At 43.5% G+C, this 8,930-nt stretch overlaps 1 protein-coding gene across 1 annotated transcript; it reads right to left on the bottom strand.

Moving 5' to 3' along the window:
* Positions 1 to 1,427: 1,427 nt before the first annotated feature.
* Positions 1,428 to 7,482, bottom strand: LOC131258305 (TORTIFOLIA1-like protein 4). Its single transcript, XM_058259536.1, has 5 exons — positions 6,455 to 7,482; positions 6,250 to 6,358; positions 5,025 to 5,617; positions 3,242 to 3,750; positions 1,428 to 1,796 (listed from the first exon to the last, which is right to left on the bottom strand). The coding sequence occupies exons 1-5, from the start codon at positions 7,280 to 7,282 to the stop codon at positions 1,784 to 1,786; spliced, it is 2,052 nt and encodes a 683-aa protein (XP_058115519.1). The 5' UTR covers positions 7,283 to 7,482; the 3' UTR covers positions 1,428 to 1,783.
* Positions 7,483 to 8,930: the final 1,448 nt, after the last annotated feature.

The raw sequence follows: 8,930 nt of genomic DNA, 5'->3' as shown, positions 1-8,930 counted from the left end.
GTGGAAAAGAAAATTAATTAATGGTCGACATTAAGTGCTGGAGAGTAAAGATAGTGTGGTCTGTTGATAAATATGATTTTGTATCATAGTGCATTAACAATGAGGATCACCGTATGGACAGTTCAGATCGACGGATACCCAGCCACCTGCAGACAAATGGCTCCACCGCATCATCTCTCCTTACACCAACGGCGGAATCCACTGACCGAGCAAACTGAATGCATTGAAGAGCGGACGCGAGTTTTCTGTAATATGAGTTACTATACGCCAAAACTCTGGTGAGGCCACTGCGCTGTCTATCTGAAATCCACACAATCCATCGGTTTCACCAGCTCATTTTAGTTTGAGAGTCAAAAATAAGGTAGATGGAAGGCTCAATTGGGCCATGCCACTGGAAACAGTGGGGATTGAATACCCACCATTAAAACCTTCTTGGGCCCACAGATTTTTTGGATAAGGCTGATATTGGGGTTTTCCCTTCATCATGATGGTAATCACCTCCCCAAAAGGGATGGGGCTTCGGTGGATCCCTGATTGTGGGGCCCACCATGATGTATGTCTTATATCCATGCCGTTTATACATTTCGTGCATGAGCCCACACATGCAGCAGATCCAAATCTCAGGTGGACCACACCACAGGAAAAAGTGGCGACTGACCATTAAAAACCTTGTGGGCCATAAAAGTTTTGGATCAAGCTGATATTTGCGTGGTCCTTTCATCTAGTTCTGTACAACCTTATCAACATGGATCAGGCAGATATTTGTGTGGTCCCGTCGTCTAGGTCTGTATGACCTTATCAACAGGATGGATGGTAAATAAGCATTCCTGTGAACCCCAGGAGTGCTCAATCACCACTATTTCCCGTGGTGTGGTCCACCTGAGATTTGGATCTGCTGCATGCGTGGGCTCATGCCCTGAAATGATGTGGTGAAACGTATCGACGGCATCAGCATCGTGGTGGGCCCCACAGGGATCCACCGAAGCTGCATCCCTTCCCAAAGGGTTGGATGGAATCTGAACATCACGGTGAGCCTCAGGAACCATCCGCAGTGTTTAGCATCTGCATCACTTCTCAGATCTCATATTAACATGAGCTGCAAAACTATGGATGGAGTGGATTTCACATGGACAGGGCCCCACAGCTTTGGGTTACAGTAATTCCCTGTAACCGGTGTTAAAGGAAACAAAGCAGGCAATGGGCCAGAATCAAGGGAGAAAAATCCACCAATCATGTACTTCCCCAGGAAGTTAGGTACCACATGGTCAGTTTAGTGTGGGGCCAGCCACAATGCACGGGCCATTTGATGACATGTGAATGGAACTAATTATGAATAGGTTGGATTTTAATATTCTAAGGACCATGTGATAAATTATTAATATGCAAGTGCAATTAGTGACATTGCCGACAGAATAATGCGGTCACCATTCTTCATCGATCATCCTTATTTTCCCATTCCAGACAAGAAAATGAATCTTTTCACTGTACATGGGGAAAGGAACATCATAACATGGCTCTCTCCATTCTCCAAGCTCTTTTAAGAATATCAAAAGAATGCAGCTACATATGATAAAATGATTATTTAACCAATCACTCAGCTTTTCTCTACCTATTTCCACTTCAAATCCACTCTCCTCTCAGATCCAATTTCCACTACAAGGATTCATCCATCCTGCATTACGTAAATCTCGACAATTAGGCATCTTTAGTTTCATATTCAAGATCATCGTTTGCTTCCATGTGTTCCACGGCTCCAAGCCAGAATATGTATGGTCCACCCCAATCATGCTGAAGATCTGAAAGAAGCAAAAAAGAACCATCAAGATAGCGATGCAGGAAGCGCAATATATCTATCTACCCCGCCACTACGTCAACAGCAAACAAGATGTGACTGGTGTAACTTTGAGGCCATGCGTGACATAGTGCATTGTGTGGAAATGAAGCAACATATCAATATCATATAGGTAAAAGAAAAAGTGATGAGAGCAAAGGTTAAAGTAGAGACGGCCAGACGGGTTATCATCTTATTACCAAGTCAATGAAACATGAGAGGGGCTAACTGAAGGAGCATGTCAAGGTGGAATGTGGGGCCACCATTAACATGCGCTCGCCCAAAAATCAGGCAGCACATCATCAGGTGAGCCATGTGTACTAGAAAAATAGGACATGGATTGCTTGTAACAGGGATTAAACATATCCTATCTAGTGATGACATGAAGCCAATGAAAAAGCACCATGTGCTTAAGATGTGGGACCCATAGTGAAAAGTAAAGACGATGATTTTGCCCTTTACACTATAGGTCCTACATCTGATACATGCACAAAGTGCTTTTTCATTGATGACACGTCATCGTTGGATGTAGTGTGTCTAGCCCTATATTATATACAATCTGCATCTAGAAATATATGGTTACATAAAAATAATGACCAATGGTCTATATATTCAAAATACACGTGTTCCACCTAATAAAGAGACCTTGACTTTAAGGCCATGGAATATTCATGGTACACATTTGCCATGCTAGCAGTGTGCCAACTATACCCTTTAGTCAACATTTTCTTGTGAAACATAGCAAGCTTTCAAGAAACTGAAATACGAGGGAATTGGGTTTTGGAAGAAAAAGCTCAACCAGGAGGAATTCTAATCGCAATTCATTTTTACCACACATGTTCCAACAGGGATACATGGTAGATGACTATGAGATCCAGACCAAGAATCCAACAAGACACTGTATGTAGAAATCAGGTAAGTTGGAGTAGTCCTAGCTAGCCACTTGATTGCAGCAAGGCCCAAAAATTGGTCAGGCCTTTTCCTTCAAATTTAGCAGCTAGGATCATCCAACCAGCCAGATTTTTGGGTCATGGACCATCCAAGGGGGGCTGGTTCGATGAGTTGACTGGATCTTGTGCACATCTGTCACATCCCTGTGGTAACTCTTGTGCAATTAATTAGCATGCATCTTCAAGTAGAATGCAGAAAAAACAAGTCTAACAGTAGGTTTAACAGGTAACCAACATGTTGTTATTAATCTTTTCTTTTCTTTTTTGTTTTTTGGAAGATAATAGGACTGTCGTGATAGGTCACTTGTTCTTCTGATTTTTAATAATAGGACTCTCGTGATAGGTCACTTGATCTTTTAATAATAGGACTCTCGTCCATTAGGTCACCTGATCTAACCACTGTGAGATAAAGGGAAGAAAGAAGAGAATCTAATAACCAAAAATGAATAATATCCATCACCTGCTGATCACATTGGCTGGCAAATTTCCAGCGAGAGAGGAAATCTCACTCTGGTTGTTGCGATTGAGAGCCTGCCTTCGATCACTCTCATGGACTATGGCATTACTTGGCATTCCACTCGAGCAAACCTCTGAACTCCCTCTTGAATGAGGGTGAATCTCTGCTAATGGATTGACAACGAACCCACCCTGGAGTCCATACCTCCGGTTCTCCAACTTGTCAGAGTCAGCACCTTCTTTGTCGGCTGCGCTGCGCATAGCAGCCAATGGTGTTGCACCAGATGTTGGAAACCTCGATGACGGGGTTCTACCTTCTGTTTTTCTCCAGAATTTCGAGCTAAGGAATTCTGCACCAGGTAGTTTGCAACATGTATTTCCTGCAGTGTCAGTGTTCGGCATCCTTCCTGTCGATACAGCCAAGTCATGGGAGATCTCATCCAATGCCATCTCAATACCATGAACTCTAGTTTCCAGGGAACGAATGCCGTTCTGCGAGCTTCCAATGAACCTCTGAATAGAAGACGGACAAGAAAGATTGAAACAAATCAGCAGTCTTTGAAATCAAAACAATATATAAGAGAATGCCTAGAGAAATTTCCAAAGATGGGAATGTAAGAGAATATTTATAATGAGACATCTGATGACCATGGATGGTGCTGACTATATCCAATGATCTCAAAGTAATGTGTGTGCCTCTGTACGTCTGTGGCACCCAAATAATCCTGATAAGAATCCACAAAAAAGTAGATCAAGCAGCTGATCTCTCCTGCATTAGGACTAGGTATGAGATTTTAACGCTCTAATGGAGGATTAGGCAATGGGAGACAGAAGTAAAGGCAGACAAAGCTAATTTTCTCCATCCAGAAGTAAGCGGATGAAAATAATGGTTGTTGGAAAAATAAAGAGAAGGGCCAACTAGTAAGACAATAAAAAGAATTGGGCACTTAGACTTCCTCACTGCAAAAAATTCCTGGTTTCTCAAATGCCTAATGAAAAGACCAATAATAGTGTTCCTAAGATATTCTTGCTTATTGGAGGTAATGGATTCATCTAACTTTGTTTCCAAGCATAACTGTGTTTCCAAGAACAATAAAAGATTTGAATAGGGCCAGCCTGACCAGGTTGAGCCCTAGTCGATCATCCCAGTTGTCTATATAAAGAACCTATAGCACAAGTTGCCAATGCCATGAGAGCTACCCATCGAGTAGGCAGCAAAACAAAGGGCATTTGTCAAGCAGAATTTGGCAAGTGTCAAAGAAACTCAACCAAAGATTTCCAGTTTAGTTTGTCTAGTGAGGATAAAGAGGTGAATGCTGGAACATGAAACAACCAATGACACAAGTGACAAGACACTCGTGATGCAAGTCGATGGTGAAGCTCATCTCTATTTTAGTGTTTTTTTTTTTCCCATATAAATCACACTCCCATGATACTGATTATGAGAAGCATCCTACCCACTGATTGAAGGACGCAGCTCCACCATAGTAAAGACCACTTGAATTAAGTGGTAGCAAGTAGAATGGCCTAAATACATTTAAAGCATAAGGAAATGTTACTTGTCACTGATTAATAGGGCATAGTCATTCAAGTGAAGGATCCCACCTGCTCTTTTTCTCAACAAAGACAGATTAATAAAGCATAATCAATTATGGCAATCCAATGGCATCAATTTTGGCATATCGAAATCTGAGCTTAGCAACCCCAAACTTCATTTGAACTGGCAGGACACTGCAAACCTACGACTGTCATGATACTGCACTTTCTTAGAAGAAAGAGGGGCATACCTGGAGAAGATCCAGCAGGCTGGATTGCTGGTTCTCTATCTGAACCAGCTGTTCGCGGATCAAAGACAAATCGTTGTCTTTGTGGCTTCCAAATAATTCTTCACCAGTATTGTTATGTCCAACAATAGAATCCGAGCTTTCCTTCTCTTGGAAAGGAACCACGCGAGATGACGACCTCAGCCCACCCAACTTCACAGTCTTGTCATCACAGTTCTTATCAAAGAGGACACGTTTCACTTCTAGCTTAGTAGGCCTACTTCTCACATTTTCTCCCTTTTCCAGACCAATCCCATCTCTCCCCTCACCATTCTGAGGACCATCTTCACAGACAGCTGTGTAAGGTGGAGCATGAGGAACGGCAATCTCTATCTTCCAATTCGATGGTTTTTTTTGGTCCAGCTTACGGAACAAAGGTGGGCTTGATTTCTTGTCACTACCAAGAGGATTAATCTTGCTTGTGGCGGTAGCAGAGGCACCATCGGTTGGAGGCGATCTTCTTAACGGAGCTCTCTTCTTTGCCAAATATGGAAAGTCAGTTGTCACATTGTTAGAACCTTTTGATCCATCTGGGAACCGCCCATCGCTTACATTTTCTGCCACATCAACACCCAAATTACAGAAGAAAAAGAGAGAGGTAGAGAGAGAGAGAGAGAGAGAGAGAGAGAGAGAGAGAGAGAGAGAGAGATAAAAGGACAATCCTTAAAAGAAAAAAGAGCAGATGAAGCAAGAAACACAAACATTCGTGGAGAAGTATAAATTCTACAACTGCTTTTTGTGCATCGATGTTAGAAAGGGTAGGTTCTGGGGATCCATGCATTGCAAGGTGGAGCTGATGCCCTTCCCCTAAATCACAAGCAAGATCGGGAAAAAGTAGAAAATGTGAATCTCAAATAAGATTGGGTTCCGTTTACGCACTGTCCCAAACAGAAAACCACAACCTAAATTGTCTAACCAACTGCGATCTGGAGGCACATTCATACAATCCCAAACCTCTACTATCTACAAATGAACTCAATTGCCTAAATCAGAATAAGTAGACAAAGAAAATAAGAATGGGAGAAGCGGAAGAGCAGGCAGTTGTGATCAAATCCAGAAAACATAGAAGCAAAATTCTTTAGATCTGAATGACCTGAATTGCATTTTGAAGGAGATGTACGCAAAAAGTAAGAAAGAAAGAGAAATCATAGAAAAAGAAATCAAGAAAAACAAGATATATGTTAGTCACCTCTTGAGGAAGATTTCGACTGAGATGGCGCTGAAACATCATCAGAAATGTCCGGAATGTCCTTCCAAGCCTCCAACATCTGATTCATCGCATCCCGAACGACTTTCACCTGGATGAGATTGAATTAAAAAAGACATGAGGAACCAATGCACAAACAGATAGATGGCAATAAAAGATATGAATGAGAAAGCTTTCCGCTAACCACCTTATCGAATCTCCGAGCTTCAAACGTGGATAGGCAAGATGACTTGAACTCCGAGAGCAGATCCCTCTCGGCATGGGCCATACGAGTCAGCGCCTCAGCTGCTGCCTTCCTCGCAGCCCAGTCATCACTGCTCAGGAACTCCACCAAGCAAGGAATCAAAAGCCCCAACAGATGGGCAGTCGAGGCAGTGCCAACGGCGACAATGCTCCCGACCAGAGACAGCAATGCCGGCTTGGCCTTGAAGCTGTCAGTCTTCAGCAGCTTCACAAGCCGTGGGAGAAGCCTCTGCAGCTGCGCAGGGTCGGGACTGGGAGCGGCCTCGATTGCAGCAGAGAGGCAGAGGGCGGATCCGATCTGGGAATTGTAGTCCTGCTCGAGGACGAGGGCTTCGGAGAGCGGCTTGAGGAAGACAGAGAAGGGAGGCTTGGTGATGTGTGATGCCATGGAGGAGACGGCATCGACGCAGGCAGCACGGACGGAGGAATCAGGATCACGGAGGCGGCGGACAATGACGGTGGAGATCATTCGAGGTAGGAGAGGAGTGAGGGCGTCGCGATGGGCGGTGGAGAGAGAGGTGAGGAGACGGACGCATTGCTGGCGGACGGGGGATTTGTGGGAAGAATCTGTAGAGGAGATGCAGGAGAGGAAAGGTGAGAAGGAATCGTGAGAGAGCGTGTCGGCAATGGAATGGAGCTCGGAGGAGGCGATTGCATGAGTGTCTCGGTCGGAAAGCTTGTTGAGGCATGTAATGACTCGCTGCTTCAACTCGCGAGTCGAGGCGGACGAGTTCAGATGCGGGCTTGGAGAGGAGCGCTTCGCAAAAGCCATGGAGAGATATGGGATGGTCAGAGAAATGGCATTGATAAAAGGAGGTAGTAGGAATTTAGGTGGAATTGGTTAGAAGAAGAAGAAGAAGAAGAAGAGAATGACGGAAGCATTCCTTCTCCCTTGTTGGGTTGGGTGGGGTTGGGGGGTGTGGTTGGGCTTTCGTTCGCCTCTCTGGCTTTCCTTTTAAATTAATTAAAGGAGACGGCAAGACAAGGTAAAAGGGCAAACAAAAGGATAGCCCCATGGCAGTTTTTTCACTTCACCCCACCATTACGCGGGACTCGGATTGGCTACTCTACAACAATGCACCGACGATTGGTACTTTGGATACGTGGCAAAACTATGTGGGCCCCATATTGCTCTTTATGTTTTATCCACGCCGTCCATAAGTTTTTCCAGATTATCTTACATTATGAATTCAATTGAGGCAGATCCAAAGTTCATGGGAAGCACAATGTAGGAAAAAGTGAGGATTAAATGCTTACCATTGAAAACTTAATGGGTCCAGGAGTTTTATGTCAAGCTGATATTTGTATCATCCCTTCGTCTACGCCTGTATGATCTTATGAACAGTTTGGATGGCAAAATAAACATCATGGTGGGCCCTAGGAAAGTTTCAACAATAGGCATCACTATCTGCCTCCTGTTGTGTGGTCCACTTATTTTTTAGATATGCCTCATTTTTGGTCTCATGCCATAAAAATGATAAGGAGAAATGAATCAACGGTGTGGATAAGACACATAAATCATGGTAGAGCCTAAAGAGATTTGTCAGATATAGACAGTGCCCACGCTTGGTGCTGTGTTCTTCACCGTACAATCCATTCCCATTACGCGGGACGGAAATCCTCTGCAAAACCCCAAGCTTGTGGGGCCATCGTGCTTTATATGTAAAATCCACTGCGTTCATCAGGTTTTGTTCTCGATTCTAGGACCCGGGGTTAAAAAATCAGTGAGATGTAGATGGCTCTAGTGGGCCACAGTAGAGGGAACAATGGCGATGGGAAGCCAACCATGGTTTTTTACTTTGGGACTACCATCTTTTAACTTTCATCAAACCGGTTAACCATGTGTAATTCACCATCATCAATTGAAAATACAGGAGTCATCCTGATCCAAATGTCAGGCGGGCCACACCGTGTGAACTTGGAGGTCTTAGGAGAGCGTGAATTGGGTACTACTCCACCAGGACCTACCTAGAGACAGATGGTCCTAGGAGGGTTTCTTTTGGTCCACTGTAATGGATGTATTTTATCTGTATTGTTCATCTATTATGACAAATCATTTTAAGCATGATCCTAAACAGATCATTTTAAGCATGATCCTAAAAAGTAAATAGATCGAAGACTTGAGTGGACTACACCATAGGAAACAATGGTGACATTACCAATTACAATTGAAACTTTTTAGGCCCATTATGATATTTATTTGCCATCTAACCTGTTCATAAGTGGATGAAGGGAAAACATAAATATCAACTTGATTAAAACTTCTGTTGCCCCGGGAGGTTTTCATTTGGTAGGTGTTTCATCCCTATCATTCTTGTGGTGTGGTACATTTAAGCATTAGATCTTCCATTGTTTTGGGCTAATGTCCTAAAGATTCTTCAAAGGAGAGAGACTCTCTTCTTTCCACTGTTTGCCCCTTA

Source organism: Magnolia sinica, chromosome 10 (assembly GCF_029962835.1).
Source record: "Magnolia sinica isolate HGM2019 chromosome 10, MsV1, whole genome shotgun sequence".
Taxonomy (NCBI): domain Eukaryota; kingdom Viridiplantae; phylum Streptophyta; class Magnoliopsida; order Magnoliales; family Magnoliaceae; genus Magnolia; species Magnolia sinica.
Note: the sequence above shows the minus strand (reverse complement) of the source record. Positions and strands in the feature narration are given on the sequence as shown.